At 44.0% G+C, this 25,719-nt stretch overlaps 1 protein-coding gene across 2 annotated transcripts in view; it reads right to left on the reverse strand.

Moving 5' to 3' along the window:
• The window catches only part of RPAP1 (RNA polymerase II associated protein 1), a 48,791-nt gene extending 25,041 nt beyond the window's left edge, over positions 1-23,750 (reverse strand). Inside the window, exons 1-7 of one of the 2 annotated variants that reach the window (XM_036383830.2) lie at positions 23,733-23,750; positions 20,481-20,757; positions 19,458-19,606; positions 18,826-18,918; positions 17,309-17,489; positions 15,063-15,239; positions 12,041-12,247 (exon numbers count right to left, since the gene is read on the reverse strand). In XM_036383830.2, the coding sequence (XP_036239723.1) occupies positions 12,041-12,247; positions 15,063-15,239; positions 17,309-17,489; positions 18,826-18,918; positions 19,458-19,606; positions 20,481-20,670 (997 nt within the window). In that variant the 5' untranslated portion in view covers positions 20,671-20,757; positions 23,733-23,750. Of the gene's footprint in view, positions 1-12,040; positions 12,248-15,062; positions 15,240-17,308; positions 17,490-18,825; positions 18,919-19,457; positions 19,607-20,480; positions 20,758-23,384; positions 23,480-23,732 lie in introns of those variants that run through there. The other variant, XM_036383829.2, reaches the window with a different exon arrangement.
• Between the last annotated feature and the right edge of the window lie 1,969 nt (positions 23,751-25,719).

The following is a 25,719-nucleotide window of genomic DNA, read 5'->3' on the forward strand; positions in this document are numbered from 1 at the left end:
TTTAACAAAATGTTTTCTCTATTAATCACTAAATTGACAGGGTTGAGCTAATCATTTTATGAATAAGATCATGCATGTTACTAGAAGCCCTTAGTACAATGATCTTGTCAACAAGAAAAGATGGATATGTATTTCAAGGCATCAGCAGACTGTTACTGAGAAATTCCTTTACAGAAGCACAAGCTGGCAGTGTGAACGCAACATTTGCACTGAACTTTCTCAGACCTGGGTTACATTAAAGGCTACCACTCAACCTCTCCTCTTTTTGCTTTGCTTCCTCTTTTCTCTCAGTGACAGAATTTACTTTTCCATTTGATAAGGTTACAAGTTGCTGGATAAAGGTTTCCCTATTTTGCATCTAAGAAACAGTAGCCTTTTATGTCATTAGAGGTGGGTTTGACTTTTCAGCAATCTTACTGCTTTGTGTCATCACCAAAAATTCAGTGTGACCATTTCTGCTGGGCTATTCAAGCTGCATTTACTTCTGAGTATAAACAGATGCTGAAATTCCAACAATAAGTGCTAATGTCAAATTAATTTTTACATCTCCTAATGGCCAAGATGGGCTGCAGGCATAAACTAAGGTACTGAAAAGGCTTCCCTTGTTTTTTTAACTGTGTTTCAGCTCACCCTTTGCTGTTCCAAATATCCTGGAAAAACTCCTCTTTTTTTTCTGTGCTGTCTTCTATAGGAGGCAAAAGATGTCAGCTCAGAATGTTTTAAACACTCAGCTATTCCCAAGAGCATTACTATTATTACCATTACAGGCTGAAAAACATGCTTCTATTGCTCTCAGGAGATGAAAAGATGTCACTTGACCTGGTGCTATTTATGCACTCAGTTGTTCTGGGACTAAAAAGAACTAAAAATAGTCCCTTTAATTAAGATGGATTTGTGGAAAAGTAAAACTTGGGGAGAAACTGCAAAAGGACTGTTCAGTGAAGTGTCTTCCTCAAAAAGAGGCTGAGCTTTACTTCTCGTGCACATGTATACACACACTTATACACTGACAGACTCATCCCTCTCAGCAAGAAAATGGTAAATACTTGTTATCCCTTGCAAACATCAAGCTGAAATCCCAAAGTGACTCAGAGACTTCTTTAATCACTCTACAGGTTACACTGGAACACAAAGGATGCATTAGAAGAGAGGATCAAGAGATGGAGAAAAGCAAAAATTGACATGAAATTGCGGGACAAGTATGTTAGGAACAAAAGTAGGGGGGAAATGACAATGGAAGCTTAAAAATCACAACAGAGAAAATGAAATTGCTAAAGAAAAAATGCAGTGAGGAAAGCAACAGTAAGAGCAGAAGCCTAAATGGAAAGCTAGTCCATTCTGTGCCATGAGAATATATGGGGTTGCTCTAGCTACTGGAGATAAAGCAGCTTTCTCCTCATACAGGCACATATTGAGCATTAAAATATGTCATAGGAGGCAATAGTTCAGTAGCACTCCATGAAAAGCAGGACATTCTACACCTTAGTGCTTCCCCCTCCATCCAAAGCACAAAGAAAAGAACCCTGTTCTGTGAAAATCACTGGGTGGCTTCTGAGATACAAGACACAGAGTGGGGCCATCAGGAGCAATGTCACACTAAGACATACATGCTCTGTATGAGCAATTTCCCTGAAGTGAGAGTGACTGTCATCTCTTGTGCTATCCTGTGAACAAATTGTTAACCCTTACCTACCCAACACTCTCTTGTCTCCAACCAGTACCAGTTAAAAGAAATTATTCAGGCACCAGCTGAATCTCACTACTACACTCTTCTGTTTCCTTGTTCACATGATTGAACAGAAGAGCAATGATGCCTAGTTTAACACACATTTTCCCTTGAGAGGCCTTAGAACAAATTTCAAAAAAAAAGATCTCCCTATTGAAGCCCCTAAAACAGTTACTTTCAAGAGATGATGGGTTAAAGCATAGAATATAAAGCAGTTATGGGAAATATTCAATGTTAGGAAATCACATAGAGCAATAAATTGGGTAAGGTATGGAACATAATGACAGGGAAGAGATAAGGACAGACAGTGATAAGTTCAGTGCATTTCAGAGTCAAGAACAACTGCTGGGTAAAGCACGTTTAGGGCCAACATGTCAAATTGACCCTGAGACCCTTGCCAAGGCCTGGAGACTAAGCCAACTACACCGGGAATTGACCAAATTTGGGGAGAGGTTCAAAAGTTTAAAGAGGAAGACTCCTCGAAGATGATGAAGGCCGACCGGAACGACCCCTGAGAAGATCCTCAAAAGAGAAGTCCCCGCCCACGCTCCGCCTACACCACTCCCCATATGTATATGCATGAATATGATGTAATCCCAAACCTAAAACTGTATAAAAAGGTACGCTTTTGCTGTAAAGATTCAGAAATCCCATTTTAGGATTTCTCCGACGTCGTAATAAAATACCTCCTGCTTATTTGACTGAGTCTTTTAAGCAGTAATTTCTCGCCTTTTGGGGCAAAATTCGGCATCATTTCTGGCGACCCAGATGGGACGAAGCAGGGGATCCAGGATCTGAGGAGTCCCCTCGCTGGGTCCGGGGCTGGGACCCTCTGGGCGCCCCTGACGACTTTTTGTCAGAAGAGACTCCCCCTCGGCCCAAGCGCTCTTTGGTGGACGAAGGGTTCCCTGCATCTCCTGCTTCTCCTGCTCCAAATTAAAGAGGTATTTTTTTTATCATTGTTCATTGGTTTTAGGGTAAAGCGCTTTGTGGGAACACGGGGTCAGACGTGACCACCGGAGGGTAAACCAGAGGACGCTCTGGTAAAGAATCCCTAATTGGTATTTTTGGGTACCTTTTGGTAATTGGTGTCTTTGCTAACCAGTAATTGATGCCTTTGGTGGGTACCTTTTGGTAATTGGTGTCTTTGCTAACCAGTAATTGATGCCTTTGGTGGGTACCTTTTGGTAATTGGAAAAAAAAAAAAAGAAAAAAAAAAAAAAAGAAAAAAAAAAAAAAAAAAAAAAGAGAAAAAAAAAAATAGAAAAAAAAATATAATAAGGAGAGTAAGAAAAAAAGAGGCAAGACTCTGATGCACTTGTTCTTCTTGTATTGATCTTGTTGGTTTGTTTGAAACTGTGATTTAAGGGTTAAAAAGAGTGGTCAGTTTTTGTTTTTATCTGAACTGAACTAAATTCCGGGACTCGGTCCAATTTTCTCCACTCCCTTGGAGGAACTTGGAAGGAGTGTATACGTTTTATACCTTTGTTTAACCCTGTTGTATGCTTTTATGTATTGACTGTAAGATTTTTGCAAAGGGACGAGTTTAGTGGTTTTTATGTTGTCTGAAATTTGTTGTGATATTATCGGCAAAACCGTACTATTGATTTACAGTTTTGCGAGTGTGTGACGGCCTGGAGCCGACCAATATCGGTATCTTACAGTCTGCCGGCGACATCTTACGGTAAAGCAGTGTATTCTGATAGAACAGAAAGGTAGGACAGTTTGAATGAATTGGCACCGTGTATGAGAGAGTGTGTCTGAGACGCAGCCCGGCTGCGAAGCGAGTGGGAGTCCGGCTCTGCAGTTCCTGTCCCTCGCGAGAGGCCAGGTCAGAAAAGGACGAAGCGCTTGGATATTGTATGAATGAAGTGCTAAGATAAACTAGTATATAGTGCTTGTGGGAAGGAGATTTACTTGGTGGGATAAGAAACACCGACCCAGAAAATAGCAATGGGGAGTCAACCGAGCAAAGATATAAATATGAAAACCCCCTTAAGATGTATTCTGAAGCATTGGAAAGACTTGGGGGAGATTCCAGGAAGAAATATAAGTAAAAAGACACTCCTTAAATACTGCACGCAGTGGTGGCCGTTGTATAAATTGGATGATGGTGAGAAATGGCCACCAGAGGAGACAATTAATTATAATACCATTTTACAACTAATGCTCTTCCTCCGCCGGCTCAATAAATGGGATGAAGTGATGTATGCAGACATGTTCTTCACCCTGAGGAATAAACCTGAGTGGCAAAAAGAGTGTGGAATTAATGCAGTCCCTCAAGACCCTCTGGTACTAGCCCTGGAAAAGGATAAGAAAGGCTCAAAACCTAAAGAACGTTGCTGCGATGCATGTAGCATTGGGCAGCGATGTCTTAAGCTAACAAGGAGGGACAGTGGAAAAGAGAGTGAAATAAGCCTGTGGGAATACCATCCAGGGCCCCTCCCCAAACCAGGAGAGGAACGAGAGGATCCGACCCCATTAAAAGAACTGGAACGATGGTGGAAATCTAAGTTTGAGTGCAGCCCTGATAAGTTAGATAAGAGTTGGGGGAAGGCTAGCCTGTTAAGGTCAGAAGATAACAGGGGAGAAGGCAGCCCACAGGGATTGGATAGTCTGCAGGGGTCGGGAAGCTACAGAGATGCTGGAAGCCCACCTAGATTAGAGATTGAGAGAGAAGAAGGTAGTCCGCCGGGAGCAGAGAGCCGAGGGGAGACGCGTAGCCCCCCCGAACTAAGCTTGTATGGAGACGGTAGCACACCCAAGAATAGAAGTGCTCGTAAAATAGAAACCAGTACACCAAAGACTGGGGACGAAAGCAACTCACCGGGAGGTGATTTCACCGTATCTCGAGAACAGTAATGAGACATGCGAGAGCGAGGCAGGGAGCAACTGCACTATTGCTATTGATAGCAATGGGCTTGCGTAACGCGATCCCCAAGGCTATCAATTAGTCAATGCTATATGACATCAGGCAGGGAAAGGATGAGACCCCATCAGAGTTCTTGGATAGACTTAGGGCAGCCGTGAGACAATACACACCCCTGGACCCAGCGACGGAAGAAGGGAAACAACACCTGTTAGGATTAATGATGGGACAAAGTAATCCAGACATCAGGAAGAAATTGCAAAAGCTTGAGCATCCAGCAAATAAAAAAACCTGGAGACACTGCTAAATGAAGCATGGAAGGTGTATAATAATAGGGAAATTGAGGAGAAGAAAAAGGAGGACAGGAGGATAGCTCGAGTGGTGGCTGTAGCCGTGGCAGCTCAGAATACAGGTTACTCGGGACCTGGAACCAGGGGAAGAAGTAGAGGCAATCCGGCAAGAAGGGGGGGGGAGACTCCAACCCCACCCAACTAGAGTGGGGCCAAACCAGTGTGCGTACTGCCTGAAAATGGGACACTGGAAGCAGGAATGCCCCCAGTTAAGGGAGAGACTATTGGGCACTACTACGGCCACACAACAAGATAACGACTGAGGGGGACCGGTGGGCCGTTCCCTAGCAGACCCACTGGTTAAAATAGAGCTAGGGGAAAGTGAAAAAGAATTAGACTTTTTGATTGATACAGGAGCAACCTTTTCGGTTCTAAATCAGGAATTGGTACCTAAAAGTGATGAATTTGTGCAAGTTGTGGGAGCAACAGGCCAACCAGAAAAAGCTTACTTTTTGAAACCCATCAAATACAAAATTGGGAAACAAATGGGAATTCATCAGTTCCTGTATTTACCAAATTCGCCAAAGCCCTTATTGGGGAGAGACCTATTGGAGAATTTGAGAGCCATAATAAAGTTCAACAAAGACAAATTGGAATTCCAAGTAAATGAGGAACAGCTGATCACAGCTCTAAGCCTGACAATCAGCTGTGTGGAACCCAAGCCTGAGAATTACAACATCAGGCGAATCCTAAGTGAAGTATACCCACTAGTATGGGCTACTGATACACCTGGGAAATCAAAACAAGCAACACCTATCATTATTGAACTTATACCTGGAGCAAGGCCGGTGGTTAGGAAACAATACCCACTGAGGTTAGAGGATAGAAAGGGAATCGAGCCCATAATTAAAAGGTTCTTAGAATTAGGATTATTGATAGAATGTGAATCAGATTTTAACACCCCAATTCTGCCAGTAAAGAAACCTAATGGAACTTATAGATTAGTCCAAGACTTGAGAGCAGTAAATGAGATAACCAAGACATTACGTCCGGTAGTTGCTAACCTATACACGCTTTTAACTAAACTGAAAGATAGTTTGACATGGTTCACCGTATTGGATTTGAAAGACGCATTCTTCTGCCTTCCTTTAGCTCCTGAGAGTCAAAAGATTTTTGCCTTTGAGTGGGAATTTGTGGATAGAGGAAGAAAGACCCAACTTACGTGGACAGTATTGCCCCAAGGATGGTGTAACTCCCCCACGATTTTCGGGAATCAGTTAGCCAAAGAGTTAGAGCAGTGGGAAAGGCCGCTGGGAGATGGCACTCTCCTACAGTACGTAGACGACCTCCTAATAGCAACAGTGACAGAAGAAGAGTGCATTGCATGGACTATTTCCCTGTTAAACTTTCTGGGTTTAAGTGGATATCGAGTCTCCCAACAGAAAGCGCAGCTGGTGCAAAAAGAAGTGGTGTACCTGGGATACGAAGTCTCCAGAGGACAGCGATCCCTGGGAGCAGCCAGAAAAGAGGCCATCTGCCAGATGCCTAAACCAGAGACGGTGAGAGAACTGCGTGCCTTCCTGGGGATGACAGGTTGGTGTCGGCTATGGATCTACCAGTACGGGATGCTCGCTAAACCGCTGTATGATTTGTTGAAAGAGACCAAGAGTGTCCTAGTTTGGACTCCCGAAGCAGAGGGGGCCTTCAAAAAGCTGAAACAGGAGCTAATGAGAGCACCAGCTTTAGGTCTCCCAGATGTATCAAAACCATTCTGGCTGTTCTCCCACGAGCGACAGGGGATGGCCCTAGGAGTCCTGGCACAGCAGTTAGGACCACGTAAGAGAGCTGTGGCCTACTTCTCCAAACAGTTGGATGAAGTAAGCAAGGGATGGCCTGGCTGCCTGAGAGCGGTGGCCGCAGTAATCATTAATATCGAAGAGGCCAGGAAACTCACGCTCGGCCAAAAGGTAACGGTGCTGGTGTCTCACACCGTCTCAGCTGTGTTGGAGCAGAAAGGTAACCACTGGCTGTCACCTTCCAGATTTTTAAAATACCAGGCCATTTTGGCTGAGTCAGATGACGTGACTATTCAGGTCACTAACATTGTGAACCCAGCTTTATTCCTAGAAGGGAGAGCCCCAGCAGAGCCGATCGAGCACGACTGCCTGGAAACAATTGAGGCCGTCTACTCCAGCCGCCCGGACCTCAAAGAAGAACCATTCGAAGATGCGGACGACTGGTTCACGGATGGAAGCAGCTTCGTGAGGCAGGGACTGAGAATGGCCGGCTATGCAATTACCACCGCAGAAGAGGTAATTGAGTCGAACCCTTTACCCGCAGGGACTTCAGCCCAGAAGGCAGAACTGATAGCTCTGATTCGAGCCCTGGAGTTGGCGGAGAACATGCGGATCAACATATGGACAGACTCTAAGTATGCCTTTTCCGTCGTACATGCTCATGGGGCCATCTGGAAAGAAAGGGGACTGTTAACTGCTCAAGGAAAAACAGTCAAACACGCAAAAGAGGTCCTGCGACCGCTGGAAGCAGTCCAGCTCCCAGCACAGGTGGCCATAATGCATTGTAAGGGACATTTAAAGGGGGACACTATCCCGGAGATAGGGAATAGAAGAGCAGACGCAGAGGCTAAATTAGCTGCTGCAAGAACTAAAGAAATAAAAGTAGCAGCTCTAGTACCAGGTGAGTTAGACACAAATTTTCGGCCAGAATATCAGGAGTCAGATCACAGGTAGATTCAGAGAAATAAAGGTAAAATGTTAGAGAATGGTTGGGGTCAATTGGAAACGGGACAGTTAATAATACCAGGGAATACGATGTGGCAGTTTGTGAAAGCAGAACACGAGAAAGCCCATTGGAGTTTGGACCCGCTATACCAGTATTTGCAGGCTCGGATAGCAGGACCAAAATTGTTCACCACTGTAAAACATGTCACATCCCAGTGTGAGAGGTGCCTGAAGAACAACCCGAATACAGGAACTAAGATACATCCAGGGGCCATAAATCGAGGTAAATTCCCAGGTGAAGTGTGGCAAATTGATTTTTCTGAGCTCCCAAGAAAAGGAGGGTTTCGATATTTGCTGGTATTAACTGATACATTTTCTGGGTGGCCTGAAGCATTCCCTTGCAGAACAAATAAGGAAAGAGAAGTGACCAAAGTACTGTTGAATGAAATCATTCCACGGTTTGGGGTACCGAAGAGCATTTCTTCGGATAGGGGTACACATTTCTGTGCAAAAGTGGTAAGGGCAATAAGCAAAGCACTACAAATCAAATGGCAATTACACACGCCCTATCGCCCACAGGCCAGCGGCCAGGTGGAAAAGATGAACCATCTTATTAAGCAGCAGATTGCCAAAATATGCCAGGAGACTAATTTGCATTGGTATCAAGCTTTGCCTATTGCTCTGCTTAGACTGAGGGTCAAGCCAAGATCGAAAGAAAGGCTAAGCCCATTTGAAATTCTGTACGGCAGACCTTATGCTATGCAAACTGTAAATGGGGACGCTGTAGATCAAATAAGTAATCAGTATATTTATGACTATGTGATTATGGTGGAGAAGCAATTTGACAAGAATGCTGCGGTGGTGATTGACCACCAACCTAAACAACCTAACTGTAAGTTGCATCCTTTTAATCCCGGTGATTAGGTGTATGTTAAGAATCTTTTAGGAAAACCCCTACAAGAAAAGTGGGAAGGACCTTTCCAAGTGCTGCTGACCACCTTCACCGCGGTTCGAATCAAGGAGCGACCTACGTGGATCCATTACTCACGGGTCAAGAAAGCACCGGGGAGTAAACAAGAGGAGTAAACACCGTGACCCGGATTCCACTCCAGACCCCTACTATCCTGATCATCAGACCCTTGGGGTTCCATATGAATGCCAGCCAAGTTCTCTTTGGATCCCAGCTAAATGGATAAGACCTGCCTTGGATGTGGAGCCTTCTGAATCAGCTAACCCCTCAGGATCACGAGAGAATCCAGCACAAACTGACATTAAATACAAATGGTAGGAAGATCAATGGGGGAAACCATACTTATGATAGTTATTTTTCTAACATCCATACAATTCGGGCAGAATGTAGTTTTTCCTCGAAACTCTGCCCCAATAGACCCATGGTCCAATGCACACCAGTGTATTCACCCGGAGTCAGGGATGAAGGGGCCCTATTTCGAGGTTTATGCCTTGCGTAACAATCAGCCATACCCAAAAGAGGAATGGGATAAGCGGACATACCTAGTGGCACAGAAGGGAGATCAAATCCAAATTGGGTGCCGGGAACTTGACCCAGTAGAAGGAAAAACAAGGCGGCTGGTATTAACAATCCAACCCTTGATGCCAACTTTTAAACATAATCTGATTACCTTTAGTCCAGTGAAAATGGGCAAGCCCACAGTTTGGATCCAGCAAAAGGGCCCAATTTCATGTCTGTGGAGTGACTTCAGGGAAGACCCACCTGGATCACAACCCCGAAACTCGGTAATTTATAGAGAAGATTCACTTGGGGAACTACATCCTCAAAATATAACCTTTGACCCTCACCCTCTCCTCTTTCCTGTGGGAAAGATTGTAGCATCTAGCGGTCCCGAGGAAGGGAAAGCACAGTGTGAGATGGCATTTAGATTAGATCAGTCGATGACGTTCGCATGTGAAAGGGAGTCGAAAACGCTGGAACAGGGTACTAGTTTCCCCAGACGTGTTACCAGATACGAAGTGGCATTACCGGAAGACGTGATCTCCTTATATCCAAATTTAGACTTGCCCCAAGAAATTACTCCACCAATTGAATGTAGAAAGGTGCATAACTTAACCTTTATCGGGCCCCAGGTAGTAAGGAGGTCAAATGAACTGAAACTGCTGCTAGACCCCACATACTCTCTGAAAAAGGTGCAAATGAATATTCAGACCAACATTACCCATCTGCAAAAAGACTGTCAACCGTTCATACAACAAAGCCTTAAAAGATGGGAGGCATGGCTAGCTACTAGGTCTTATCACAGGCGGGCGCAAAGGGATATAAGTGGATAGGTTGGCACTAGATTTAGAATACTGAATACCATAGATCAAGAAGTATTGGTTAACAAATTGAGTACTGTCACCACCAACTTAGGAAAACTTAAAGTGCCCCTGAGTTCATCCATGCTTACATTGGCAGAAACACAATCACTGGTAGTTAGGTTACTAACCCTGGTAGCAAATCACACTGCTGAAGATTTTGCTAGAATTGCCGGCTATACAGGAGACATTAGCAGTGGCAGCAGGGATAATAAGAGAAGGAACGTCAGGAACGCTGTCCCAGGAAATAAGAGAAACGATACTGAAGGATAGTCATACTACACAATTTGAAAGGGACCATCAAGCCTGGTGGCAATTAGTAAACTTTACTTATGTACCACAGCATGAGCACATTGAAGCCTATGTTCTTACCATCAGTGCTGCAGAGGAAAGGGCAATTTTCCCTATCCTTACCTTAGGGACCATACATCAGAATGTCCTTGTTAGGCCAGTAGATCATAATGTTTGGGCGAGTTATGATGACGCCAAAGATAAGTGGCAGTCTGTTAGTACAGAAGCATGTATTCCTAGGGGGCAACTAGGATACATATGTGAAAATGCTATAGTAGAAACAGAAGATTTATGCTTAGATGCTGAAAATAGTGTATGCACTTTTGAAATGCTTCCACACAATAGAGTACGGTCGCAGGTTTATTATGTAGGGAATGGATGCGCCTGCGTCAGAACAGCTTGCAGTAACATAACTGTAGATAGTTGCCAAGAGGAAACTAACAATACTAACTTTTGTGTATGTAATTTTACCAAGATTATAGGTTGTGATTTTAACTATACCGCTCCTGTAACCACCCAGCAGCTAATTAATGCAGACTACGACCTGTATCATGAGTTGCCAAAATTACAGATAGGTATAGATGTCGAGGTTCTTAAGGCGATGCTCGTGCATCCAGAAGTAAGAAGACTGGTGCAAAAAGTGAACCAAACAGTTAAGCGCATGGTCCTACAGGTGGAGCACAACTCAGAAAGAATAAAAAACATCCTGACTGAAGTAGAACAAGTAGGCCAACATCACTGGTGGGACGTTTTCACAGGATTTTCCCCAACAGCAACACAGGTCTTTCATTACCTGATACACCCGATACTAATTTTAACTATAGCAATGCTTATACTGACTTTTATGAACCTATGCTTGTGGTGGAGGCTGAAATCCTTGATGAGTAAGATCCAAATGATTTGGGCGATGGTGCGGGCGTATCAACGCCCCGAAGGATTAGAACTTGACGAAAGAATTCGTAAGTTATAAGAAAAGGAGGGAAATGAAGCCCCTAAAACAGTTACTTTCAAGAGATGATGGGTTAAAGCATAGAATATAAAGCAGTTATGGGAAATATTCAATGTTAGGAAATCACATAGAGCAATAAATTGGGTAAGGTATGGAACATAATGACAGGGAAGAGATAAGGACAGACAGTGATAAGTTCAGTGCATTTCAGAGTCAAGAACAACTGCTGGGTAAAGCACGTTTAGGGCCAACATGTCAAATTGACCCTGAGACCCTTGCCAAGGCCTGGAGACTAAGCCAACTACACCGGGAATTGACCAAATTTGGGGAGAGGTTCAAAAGTTTAAAGAGGAAGACTCCTCGAAGATGATGAAGGCCGACCGGAACGACCCCTGAGAAGATCCTCAAAAGAGAAGTCCCCGCCCACGCTCCGCCTACACCACTCCCCATATGTATATGCATGAATATGATGTAATCCCAAACCTAAAACTGTATAAAAAGGTACGCTTTTGCTGTAAAGATTCAGAAATCCCATTTTAGGATTTCTCCGACGTCGTAATAAAATACCTCCTGCTTATTTGACTGAGTCTTTTAAGCAGTAATTTCTCGCCTTTTGGGGCAAAATTCGGCATCACTATGAACAGGCCGCTTTCATTACATAGTGTACCACCTTTCTAATTTGTGGAGCCCATCTAGAGATGTCTTTTTTGAACCCAAAATACATATTTTTTAAATATAATCATAAAATTCAGATTTGGATCACTACAAAGTAGATTGATGTAAACACTACACAAATCTTATATTTCTGCTCAGAAAATTAACAATATGCACTTTGTTTCTTACCCATGATTTCTACCTTCATATTTTCTTCCTTCCTTACACATTCTTCCAGACCTGACTCCTGCATGGAAAGAGATGATCTTACACCATGCTGAGCCACAGGCAGAGATTCCACAAACTCCTCCGGTCTGTTCAGTTCCATTTTTAATTCCTTTTTCTGGCCTTCATTATTACCACGTTGTGATTTCAAGAAAGCAACTAAACTGGGATCTGCAAGTATTGACAAAGAGACAGACAGAGATGTGACAGAAAGTCTCAAAATACTTCACATGCCTATAGCTCCTGCTATTTATGTTTCAGTCTTTTCTACATGTCCTCTTTCTCTTACCAGCTGTCACTTCTCTTCAAACTGAGGCCCTCCACTGCTTCATGACCCCTTAGACACATAAGGTGGGTGTAACTGTCTGGTGAGGAGACACCAGAGAAAGAACTGACAAATGTCTTTCAGGGTAAAGCAACCACAAAAATTCTATTTTCCCAACTTACAAATAAAGATAACTGCTTCTTTTCCCCTCACTGCCACTCAAATGGGACATCTAAGCATGACTATAAACTGTGGAGAAAATTCTGTTCTGTGGTCCCTGCCAGTGGCATCAATCTGAACACGAGAAGAAGACACATGACAGACCCCACAAAAAGAATTACCTAATCTTTATTGAATTGCAGTAGAACTGCAAGTCATAGCTCAGATATTGTGTTACAACGTGATCTTTGATTGTCCTGAACTGACTCTCCATTCCAATTATGGTCTGACAACACCCAGAAAAAAGACACAGCCATTCTCTTCATGCTTTGAAGAGAAACATTTGGGAGGTAGATGTGTTTTGAAAGACAGATTATGTTCATATGGCTCTAAGATCATCATTTTACTTTCAGATCTGCTACAGATATCCCACATCATTTTGGATGGAGTGCACTGTCTCTGAACACTCCTCTCCAGAAGATGGTGTTGGGATGCTTATGCCAGAGGTGAACAGTGAGAGATTGAGCATTGTGCCTCAACAAGGTACAGAATTACTCCAGTAAGCTGTGTCAGAGATATATAAAGTAGAACATAACACCTACAGTGGTTATTTATTCTTTGGAGGACAAAGGACAAGCAGTTGAGAAATGCTCTGTACCTGAGATAAGTCATCTGAAAAATGACTCCCATGTCTCTGAAACATCTATCCCACACTCATGATTGCTGCACATTCTCCTCAATGATGCAGTTTAAACTGTCCTTGGTGAAGAACAGGCATTCAGCCCAGTCTCATTAAAGTATTCCTATTTTTTCTGAATGCAGGCAAGAGCTCTCACTTTCTTGCACTTCACTGTACAGAGCAAGGAAAGACTGTATTCATTATTTAATCATTTCACACAGTGACAAAAAAGTCACTGATGTCAATCTGTGCACAGTATATCAAAAACTAAGCCTAGTTCTGTCCAGAGTCTCCACCAACAAAACCAGCACAGTACCAACAATAAGACACTGCCCAGCACAGAACTATGTACCCATTCTCATACTTCACACCACGGAGTATCATCTGCTTCATAACCAAGAAGTTAATTCACGGACTGGACAGCATTTAACATGCACAAATCATTCACACTCCCAAATTTGGAGAAAGTCTCCTTAATTCACAGCTCTGTGCCTGTCCAGCTCCTAAATCCATCTGTAAGTCAGCAATTTAGTTTAGGTGTGTTTCATCATGTATAATTCTCTACCCACAGATATTCTGGGAATTCCAAAATTACTCCCAGTTTCTTTAAGGCCTCAAAAGATTAAAGTATCTACTATTGTAATCTACAAGGCATATAAAAATGCATTGCTTCAGAAAATCTTGTTGAAAAATACTTACAATACATCCCATCCTTTTTCAACTCTTTAAGTATTCACTTCACTAATATCCCAAAGGACAGAGTGGTGGGGACAAGGAGCAAAAAAATCACAAATCACTCACGAGAAGCAAGTATGTAATCAGGCTATTTTTCATACACATGCCATTGTTATAAGCAGTGAAGCCAAATAAAATACTTGGGTGTCTGAATGAAGGATGTACCCAAACAATCTGGCTGCAACTATTTTGTGTAGTTCCTCTGCCACCTTTCCAGTTATACCCATGTTGCTTGCAATGAAGTGAAGATAATTAATATGATCTTTAAGCTGAACCTACAAGAGACTTATGCATCTAAAATGCCACTCATATCTAAATTTGATGCTAGAGGACCTGAAATCATGAGAATTTAAAAAATACTTGTCTGCCACCTACATCTGTACATCTGCTCTTCCTGAGCATATAAATTAATCAAACTAACGCCAGCAAGTGTTGCAGTAGCCCAGATCACATGAAGTCTTATCAAACACACCACATTCAGTGCTCTCCTCTACCTTGTCATCAGCTGCCAGTGACAGGCATTCTCAGAGCACCATTGTGGACAGGGCTCCAAACCAGAGACCAGACCCCTGCTAGAATATGCCTGTACCCAACAGTGTGAAAATTAAAACACTTTTTCTAAAAGTCAAGGCTAATTTCAAGTTTTTCTGCTCTACAAGTATAGGTTTGAATTGAAATCTCCCACATGCCCATATGTTCTCCCTATCCGGGTACTGACAGTTCTGGCCTGAGTTTTAGGTATTTTGGAGGGGAAGACCAAGGATTCTTTCTCACCTCAGCATTGCTATGACACTGTTTCTTATCAGCTTCAAAAAACTACATTTTAGGACCTTAAACATTTATGTGCAACCATGTATTTGGAGTGCAAGCCAATAAAGTTCATGGATCATCTTAACCCACAGCAGAGGGGTGACAAGACAGACTTAAGCCAAACCAACCCTCACTGAAGAATAAACACTATTTAATTTCTTCACACTTAGTTCTTACTCATAAGCTATTGACATGACATGGAAGCAAGATTATCCACATATGGAATGAGCAGGAATTCCAAGTTCCCATCGTTGACCTGTGAATTTGCTAAGACTCTGGGACACCTACACATTCAATAAGTTGTCTCAACTCTAGAGCTGACCCTGGGAAACACATACCCAGCTGAGCCAGAAGCCTCGCCTGCTCCTGCAGGATCTCTTCCTCAGACATGGACTGCAGCTTCTCCAAGTTCTCTTTGTGAATAGCTTGAGCTTCCTCCTCACTCTTTTGGCTTCCAAGACCCTCTCCCGTTATGAGACAAGGACGCTGAGAGGTCAAAAAGTCATAATCTTTATCTATAAGAAGCAGCAGAGAAAGCAGTTAGTGATCTCTGTCTACAGCATCATGAATAAATCTCAACTCTGTCATTAACAGGCTTGCATAATTTCTTTTGTTTTTTTTTTTTCCCTACCTTGGTAGTAAAGTTAGAATAGGAGTAAAGAAGTTTAGCTTAACTTCAAACAAAACTAAACCATTTGTGCTTTCATCCCATGTCACAACAAACATGTTGACATAATTTCAAGCTTGTTTCTTTGGGAGCTTGAGGAAGATGGCAGGGGAAAGGAATTATGTTTCTTTAATGCAAAGCAACAGCATGAAAAGGTAAACTGCAGCATAATTCACAACTGATGCATCAGAGCATTCTTCCAGCCTAGTGAATACTAGATTATTTCTCTGCCCAGGAATGCCTGAACCCACATTTGTATGTCAGCTGAACCATGACCTAGTAAATAGTTGCTGAGTAAGACAGAGAATTACATGAGGTAAACCAGCTTCCAGATGATAAAGGATCAATTCTCAACACAGGCATGTTTGCTTCTAACAATGTCCTATACTCACCTTCAAGGGTTAAACATATTAGAAGTTACAGCAAGGGACATTCTTCATACTCTGAACAAAACTGAGTCTCCTTTATCATCTGATCTAAATCCATTTTAAATGTTCATTTCATTTAACCATTGCACCAGGTAACATGCTCCTTTGGTCAGTGTGAGACCCTCCTGCTCTTCTGTAACCCACTATACAAGGATCTGACTTTGCAACTTTATTGCTTATGTTTTATTCATATGCTCCATATAGACTTGGACCATCCCTATGCCCATAACCAGCCAGCCCTGAAAGCATCAAATCCCTGTTTAAACAGCAGCAATGACTTTCAACATAACACCAGGAAGATTTGATGTCATTACCACAGTTGTTGTGCATATTGAGCAGAAAGAGATAAGACAGGGTGACCCGGCAAAAGCTTCAGCATACTTCCCACCACCAGCAATTAAACTAAGTATTACAACAAACAAATATGTTGTTACTACAAGAAATTAAGCTCCCCCTCTTCTCTTGCTTCTAATGATCCTGCCACAACAGTCTGGCTGAAGAGGTAAAGGCATTTTGTAGTCTCTCTGTCATGCTATTACAGTTTAGAAGCGTTCATGTTCAAGAGGATGATAGCTATATGGCTGCTCTATTTCCCCTTCAGCTTTCTCAGACAGAATTATACATGTCCAATTATAATAGGACATACACTAAGCACAGTATAGTGACCTGGATGGTGGGCTTGTGCACACACAGCACACCTGGCAGTTCTCTTACCAATTCTCTAACAGGGGGCAGGGCTGACACAAACCTGAGCCTAACGGTGATAATCTTCAAATGACATCTTGCCTCTATTTCAATGTGAAAAAGAGCATGTCAGGGTAAAACCCAGACACAGGGTGCTCCTAAGAAAACTGGACTGCCCCAGACAACACAAATAAAAAAATAGCCTGGAGATGCTGGTAACAGTTGAACTGACTTCATCTTTCCTTGTCACGTTGCTGTCAGACAAGTAACTGTTGGAGGTGGCAGTGACTCATCAGCACTGCTTCACAGTATTCCTTATGGAGCAAAGCCACAGTCTCATGGCAGCAGATCTGGTGACAGAAAACTGAGCTTTCAAACATTTCAGTAGGAGTGAGAACCCACATCACAGTGGTCTCAAACGCTTTCAACACAGAACCACCCTCTTCCCAAAATTGTCGAAATCAGTGATGAAACAAGAAAAACTTTACATATAACAAACAGAAAGAAAAAGGGGGACAAGAATCTTGAAAAATAAATCTAGCTCCCTGTGTGAAGTAAAAATGAAACCAGAGAGAAAGCGAACCAAGTTTTTAGAACCATCTCAGAATTTTCTCCTTAGAATTTTTTGTTTGCATCTCAGACCATTTCAAATCATAGCCACAATACAGACATTCCAACTGACCTTGAGATTCCAAAACTGAGAACAGCAATGCTACCCTAATTTAAAAACGTGGTGGGCTGACGTTATGGTTACTAAGACTATGTAAATACGGTCAGCTGGATGAGCAGAACCTTCTCCACTTACCACCCCTGCTGCCGGGGAGAGGCGCCTCGCCCACGGATCCCACAGGATCCAAGGCATCCGGAGCAGCTGATCGCACTTCCACGCACTCGGCAGCAGAGGGAGCCGTCGCTGCCTTTTCAGCAGCTCTTTTTGCTGCCATCTTCTGTGCAAAGATGCTTTTTTTTCCAGATCCCAGCTGCACCTGCAAACGGGGAAGCCACATATTCACTTTTCTATCCAGAGTCTCCCTACACACCTGCCACTAACAAATTTATAGATGTGATCCTAAAGACACCCTCAGATCAGACTTTGGGACATGATATAGGGAGGTTGCTGGCAGTCACCTGTCCCTTTCTGCGCACGTGTGACTATTTTTTAGCACAGTTTACTGCTATGACAGAGAGACAAAGACATGAATGATTTGGCATCTAGAGAAGGAAGATGATTAATTATAAGTGAATTCAAGCAAGGAAAATACATCTAAAATGTCACCAAATACAATAGTTACAGCTTTCCTGCTGTTCGGTAGCTCTGCATAGCTGAATACCTTGGATTTCTGAGTATAAATGGGCTGTACTTCACTTTCCTCACCACATGCTTGGAACAGACTTCTTATAAGGTGATTAGTGAGCAGCAGGGTGAAGAGATCTACACAGTAAAGTGGGCGAGTAGTGCTAAAATAATCCTGGTTAAATTACTGTGTTGCTTGCCAAGATAATGGAAGGGCATGGCTCTGAACAGCCTTGCACAGGGGATGCACAGGAAATCCAAAGGAGACTAAGCAAAAAATCTCTTGCATGTCTCCAGCCCAGAGAAGACGCTTAAAAGGCAGTCTGAACATTTGGTAGCTGCTTTGAGCACTTCTACATCAGATAAGCAAAACTGGTAGTTTAAAAAGTATTACTCTCACCTTTCAAAAAAGCTGTCCTTCAAAATAAGCTACGTCCTCAAAAGCAACCACAGCTGTCAATCACATATCACCTCCCAGCATCTGACTCCCACTCAGCTAGCAGTCCTTGCTACTACAGCAATGACTGATAATAGCAACCATCGCTTCCAGTTTTACAGCCTCAGAAAATAATTATGTCAAAATCAAAAAGCACTGCTAAAGATAACCTGATCAACCATACTCCAATGTTATGGAGGAGAAATCAGGTGCGATTTCAATAAGAACCTGGTGGACAAAGCAACAGAGATTGAGAGCTCCTCAAAGAAAAACAAGCAGAACAGGATCAATTCTATTACAGCACTGCAGATTTGACCCACCTTTATAAAGTTAGTTGAAGAAGGCTAAACCAAGAAGATTCCAATGTTACTTAACTGCAGGGTATGGAGTAGCTACTCGTTGGCAGCTTGGTAGAAGAACCCTCTCCTTCACTCAGGTGGCAATGCCACAGATATGTTGAGCTAGCTCATAATCTTCAGCATACTAAATTGGTTATTTTGAGCACTACCAAGCCCCACTAAGCATTAGGATTTAATGGGAGAAAGTTTAATTGTTAACAAAGGTAGCATAAAACATCTGCTCCTAATCTTACCTCACTTTTTATCTCGGAGCGGTGAAATGTCCTTGGGAATGGGTCTCCCGTGGGCACTGGCATGGTCACTGCTACTGCACTGGTGTCTCGTTCCTGAAGAAAAAATTCAAACCCTGTAAAACCATTGCAATAGCCAGACATGTATGTATCATTTAACTGACAGCAGGCTCAAAATCTCCCTGCTCTGCAGCTCACACTGTCATCAGCCTCAGAATACCTTGTGCTTATTCAGAGACAAAGTGAGGCTATTTTCCAAAAGACTAGGCTGCCAAACTCCATGCATCACTCAAAGAATCAGATAAAGGAAAACCTAGGCCAGTGCAAAGCACAGAGAACATCCCCAGTAGAGTCCAGAAACTCACCCAAATCCACACTACAGCATAAGCCTGCATGCAATCAGTGTGACCTGTAGGCTGTCAGGTCTGGAAGGTAGATCTGAAACTATATTTAACTGACAAGAAAAAAATACATCCAAAGAGCTTTTTTCTTTCATGGTGCTCCAGGACACTGGTCTACAGTGCTGCTTCATTACACTGTAGAAATAAAATGCAGCCACAGAGCCCTTCATCCCTGCTTAGTTCAGAGCATTCAAAAAAACAAACACTAGATCATCACACAAAAGACAGACATACAATAATTTTGCTGAGGACTGCTGTAATGTGTTGATCATGACTCTCCAATCTTTCCTCTGGATCTTCATCCTCAAAGTGGACACTAGCGCTTTTGATCTTGGACTTTTTTGGAGGAACTGGAGTTAGAGCTGGGAGAGTATCAGGAAAACCTGAGGAGGGGAAGCAATAACAAGGAAAACAAGTTATTGTGTACAACCACTGTGCAGTAGATACCAGACCAAAGCCTCCTAATACACCTTTTATTCCTCTGATGAGAAATAAAGATAAGGAAGCAATAAGACGCTTAAGACTCCCCTGTCTCTAAGTTAAAGGGTGTAGTGAAGAGAAACATGCTTGAAGATTCTATTTATGTATTGGCACAAGGTCTTTCCAAAGAGCTCCATAAGCAGGAAAGGGTACTGAGATCTCACTGCAAGTATTAAGTGAAGCAGCAAGGCTGTATAGAAACAAGTATTGTCCTGGCAGGTTGTGTTGAGGCATAAAAGTGAATATTTCTGCTGCAAACTGTTAAATGTGAGGGATTTGTATGATCATGAACAAACTCCTTTCCACCTGCTATAAGCAGATCATATTTCCTCTACCTGGAACAAAGTACCGCAAGATTTATATTGCTGCTTTTAAAAAAGCACCTTGTGCTTCTGAGATCAAGCACATGACAAAAGTGTTACAGCTACTATTGATAGAGAAAACAAAAACAAGCCAGATCTGCTGGCTGAAAACTGGAGCAGCTAGGAGAGGTAAATCTCAAAGACACTGGGTCTGGATAGCTGGCAAAATAAGCAGTGAGAGTTCAACAGCACAAATTACAGAAAACACCTCTTGCTGGCAAGGTACCACAGAGAGCTGATGAATGTGGACCAAGGCAACAAAGGTGGTCCTACTGGATGCTAGCAGCATTGGACAAGCCAATTTCCAAGGCTAAGGAATAAATAATACTGAAAGAAGGGCACAAAGGCAAGAGAAACGCAACACTAGGTTGAGAGACAGAGAATCTTAATAATTCAGAGAAACAAACGAATTTACCATCCAACATGACTACATCTTTGCTGTCCTGGAGCGGGGGTCTCTCAGCATCTGTGCTCCCTTCCTTCCCTTTCCTCTTGTCTGCTTTCTTCACAATCTTCACTGCAGGTGAAGCTCTGGATGCCAGGAACTGGTTCTGAAAGCGCAGCAGGTCTGCCTCGGACTCCCCAGGCTTTGGTCTAGACAGCATGTTGCCTTCCTGATCTTGCAGCCCAGCCACACTTGCTTTTCACACAGGACTCCAAATCATGGAAAATGGGTAACAGAACTGGATTTCCTGGAGATAGGATGGGGACAGCACAGGAAAACTCATTTTTGTCCCACTCTTACGTTTCTGTACATACCACAAAACCCCTACTTCAGGATCACCTGAACACAAACACTTAAACGGGAGTCCCACACAAATGGAATCCTGTTCTTCGCTGCTGAACAAAAGGCTACTTGACAAGCCTGCACAAGGTCTGTCAGCCAGCTAGAAGCAGAATGGCATCCAGCCAGTAAAAAGACAGACAAAAAGTGCATCACTGCCAAAATGCCAACAACAGGGTCTGGGATTTGCAAAGTCAGAGTAACATCTTGTCCAAGATGATAATTGAGCAACTCAAATCCAAGAGATTTGAGTTGCTCAATTATCAATACCAACTAAGAATCTCAGAGGCACAGTATCACATCAACATACCCCTCCAGCATACCATCTCCTCCAGATCCCTGGCAGGATGCAAGAGACTGTCCACATAGAGCTGAACAATGCACTCCCTGACACTGTTTGCTCTCCTTCTCACTCAGATCTCCCAAGTGAAAAATGTCTTTCTTCCTCATGTGGACCTCCTGTTCTCATTCTCTTTCACTGGCCCCTTACTGGCAGAAGCTGTGCTATTTCCAAGCATCTCCATTCACTGCCCAGGCCAATTTGGGGTTGAAAAACAACGGTGAGATTTATACAGGCTTTTTCACACCGTGCATATGACAACTCAACAGGAAGGCAACTACTCCACCTCCCATCTACCAGGCAGGAAAATATTGGTGACTCTTGCTCCCCACATCTGATTCTCAGAGCCCGGGACCAGCAATCCAACAAACCAGTAAATTGTTTGCAAATACATTTCATTGTACTCCTAGCATAAGCACACACCTACTTGCTGTTTATTTTTGGAGCTTGCTGCCACAACAGGGCTCCCACAGCCAGACTTCACTTGCTTGGACCCTCTTTGATACCCATAAGGAGCAGAACATGCATCCCAAGCCAAGTGTTCCCTGCCCTGTCATCACAGCCTTCAAAGCCCAAAAGAGGAGGATGCCTGCTTTAACAGGCACAAAACACACAGTTGGAAGTAAACACTGCTCCTAAGCTTTCTGCAAGAAGCCTCCTCCACACAGAGCTCTACATAAACTTGTCCAAGTCTCTCCCTACCAAAACTTAATCAAAAAATACAGAGCCCCTTCAAACTGCCTTTGTTTCTTGCGAAAACTGTCAGCACAAAAAGACAACCAAGCAGCCTTTGTTAATCAGGTGGGATGGTCTTCCAGGAACCCCTTCCTCAAAGGCTTTCCTTCAACACTCGTGGGACCTGCAGATGGAATGAATGCAGGGAAAACTCTTGGCTTTCTTCTTAGGGCACCTTTTCCCATGTCCCACGGAAGCCAATGCAGCACATCAACAACACTCCCTTGGCCGTCAGGAGTCCTCGTTCCTACCCACCAGAGCTCAGAGAAAGCACACAGGACTAACAAACTAACAAACTCCTGAGGATCAGCACTAACCCCAGCATCCTGCAGCCTGGTTACCTCCAGCCTTGCAACTGGCTACTTAAAAGCTCACCATACACCATCTGTTTGCCCAGAGGGACCTCCAGCCATTCAGCACAAGCAACACACTGAGATATTGTCCTAGGAACACAGGTAAGGGATCAGAAATGCTGTCCAACGACTAGGAGCACCTCTGAACTCCACTACATAGTGATTGCTGCATGGACACACTATCATCTTACTTGATAAAATCCAACACTGGTAGGCTTTTTAATTTCTTGTGGTTCGCCTGCATTTACAGTGTATTTTTCTTCCTCAGCAGCAGAGCCCAACATGCAAAGGGAGACAGTTACATCTATGAACCAGACACAATCAAAAGAGAATGTATATGTTGATGCTAAAAAAAATCCTCTCCGACTGCTACTGTCATTTGTGAACCTTGGGGAAGGCCTTTTTACCCATTCTGAAGTGTACAGCTTTGCATCGTTTTGATAAAGTTACCAGATTTGGGCGAAAGAGGAATACAAGATCCTGCTGTCACAATAAGTGTCTCAAATTAACCTCTTCAGACCTTGTTGGTTGTGGCAAGAATTTAAAAAGAGAAGCAGAGAGTCTCTGCTCTCAGTCTCTTCTGGGCAGCCCAGCAGCCAGTGGAAACGCACAATTTCCCCACTTGAGGTGAGCAGGCAATGAAAGCCTCACTCAGGATTATTGGCTCCTTTGCAAAATGGTGACATGCATTCTCTGCTCTGTCACAAAAATGCTTTCTGCACACAATGCTGTAATGGCCAACAGTCTTCTTGACACTTTCACTTGCTACAGAGAAGGCAGACACTGGAAAGACACTCCTCACAGATGAAAAATCCTAGCCACAAGAGTCAACTGCTGCAAGAAATTCTCCTCAAAGAGCCTCCACATCTCATGCTGGTCACAGAAGACTCAGTGACTGTGACCCTGCCTGTCGGGCACACACCTTGTGCATGCACACAGCACCTTGCCAACAGAAACGCTACTGTCCCAGCTTGTCTCGAGAGTCTCTGCAATAAACAGGAAGCAGAACAGCGCAAAATAACATTAAAAACAACAGCTGCTATCAACACACTGAAGAATTGATGCGTGCCAGCGTTCCCACCGCGTTCACAGCCCTGATGGACTTACACAAACTACTCTGAATCAAGTCTCAACCAGCCAACGGAGACTCGGCCTGGCAAGGCCTCTCTGATGGGGGCATGGAGGGAAGGAGAGAAGGAGGGAGGCACACAGCGGCACAGATCCCGCAGCACCTCCCTGCACGGCGGGCACGGCCACTGGATCGGCGGCCGCGCGGAGCCCGTAGCCGCGCTTCTCTTTACACCAGGGTGAAGACAAAGTGCTGGGCCCCTGCCGGCTACACCGAGCGAGGCCGGGCCGGGCCGAGCCTGCCCCGCCGCCGCCGCGGGATTCCCGCAGGCAGGAGAGGCCCCGCGGCCGCCACAGCCCGGCCGTCACTGCCCGGCCGTCACTCACCTGCGCGGCGCCGCCGCTCCCGCCCGCGCTTCCGCCCGACCGGCGGCGCTTCCGCCTGGCTGCCGTCACTTCCGCCCGGCCCAGCCCCGTCCCCCGGATCCTGGCGGGGCCCCAGAGCCGCGGCTGTGGGTTCGCCGTGCGCTTGTGCGGCCCGGGGCAGCTCCGCCGGTGCTACCCTGGGTCCCAAGACCGGCACCTGCATCCCACAGCGAGTGCGTGCACACAGAAACGCATTCATGTCCACGCAGGAGCTGTGCCAGAGGGCGTGGCCGGGCCCGAGAGCGGGGGGAGTGTTTTGGGAGAGCAGATGCATAAAGCTCTGTGAACATGGCTGTAATTCATTATTCATGACTTATTGTTTGTAATATGTGCCAAGCTTTATTAGAAACTATGAGAGAGCTGTCAGAACTTTCAGGAGCTTTGATTTTAATGTTGGTTATTGATTTTAGTGCTTGGTCAACTTTCAGCTCTTTTTACAGAACGAGTCGTTTTTGGAAGGCACCACAGTTGATCATCTGGTCCAACCTCCCTCCTCAAGTAGGATCATCCTAGAGCACAGGGCACAGGATTACATCCAGGTTCTTGAATATCTCCAGTGAGGGAGATTCCACAACCTCTCTGGACAACCTGCTGGTTGTCGGTCACAGGTACAATAAAGAAGTTCTCCTTTATGTGCAGGTGGAACTTCCTGTGCATCCGTTTCTGCCCCTTCTTTATTTGTCCTATTTCTTGGTACCATCAAGAAGGGCCCTGCTCCATCCTCTGACACCCTCCCTTGAGATACCAATAGGCACTGGTGAGATTATTAATTACCTGGGAAAAAAATCTCTGAGCATGAGAACAGGCACAGATTCTCACTCGGCTTGGACTGGACCAGGTGGGCTCACTGTTTGGGAAGGACTCACCACAAAGTGCCCTGATGCTGTAAAAAGTTAAGCACTTTTTCACTGTCTGGGGGGGGGGGGGTGTTAAACCTTTAGAAAGCTGCAATACTACTTAAAAATTACAGCCAGAAACACATTTTATCCTTTATGACCACTGAAAGCACTTAAATCTCTAGATTTCTGTTCATCTTCAGGCCATGCATCAGGGCACCAGAGGTTTACAGAAGGCTGGGGCAGGTGCAGTGGTGCCAGCAGAAGATTTCTCTCTGCCCCTTTGAGGCTTTCCTGGGGCTGAACTTGGGAATGGTTTCCCATGCACCCCATGGGCACAGTTCAGTTCTCCCAGCTGGACAGTAAGGCAGGGAGGCTGTGGCACTGCTTGCCTTGGAACGTGTTTGGGTGAAGCATTGGGGCTGCTTAGACTGTCTGACAGCTGCTTATGGTTCTGTCTCAAGACAGCCATGAGCATTTTCCCTCCCTGACTCCTCTCACACTGGCTGCACAGCTTCTGTGGCCACACACACAGTGTCTCTTAGCGTGCAGGTGAAATAAGGAAACAAATTTTTTTGCCAGAAAGACATACCAATAGAATGTATTTGATTTTAATTACTGCAAGACAGGAATGCTTCCCATCAGAGCTGCCAGAGTTGTATGTATCTTTCCTTCATTCCATCAATTATTTACCCTCAGTTTTAATAATACAGTTAAGGGCACTATATATAGCTTCTGCTCTATCAATAAATCATGCGTGTGTGTCTTCATATTTATCTTATGAAATTATAAGTACCAACATGCTTGCATGGATTTGCTAAGGAATTCTAGCAATGGAATTCCCAGCAGTGCATGTCTTGGAGTCTTTGGTGGTGAACTCAAATATTCTTCACTCAATGAGAGCTATTTTATGAGACTTTTTATGAGATTTTTGTTTTTTTTTTTTTTTTTTATTTTATGAGCTCACCAGTCTTTTCACAAATCCCAACAATCTCCTTCATCCCCTTCTCATAGCTCTGTGCTGATTTAAAACCCAGTGGGAATATTAAACCTACTTGAACTGCTCCCTTTCCCCTGCCCCTTTCCAGCAGTGGAGGAAACACTAGGAGAGA

Source organism: Molothrus ater, chromosome 6 (genome assembly GCF_012460135.2).
Source record: "Molothrus ater isolate BHLD 08-10-18 breed brown headed cowbird chromosome 6, BPBGC_Mater_1.1, whole genome shotgun sequence".
In the NCBI taxonomy this organism is placed as follows: domain Eukaryota; kingdom Metazoa; phylum Chordata; class Aves; order Passeriformes; family Icteridae; genus Molothrus; species Molothrus ater.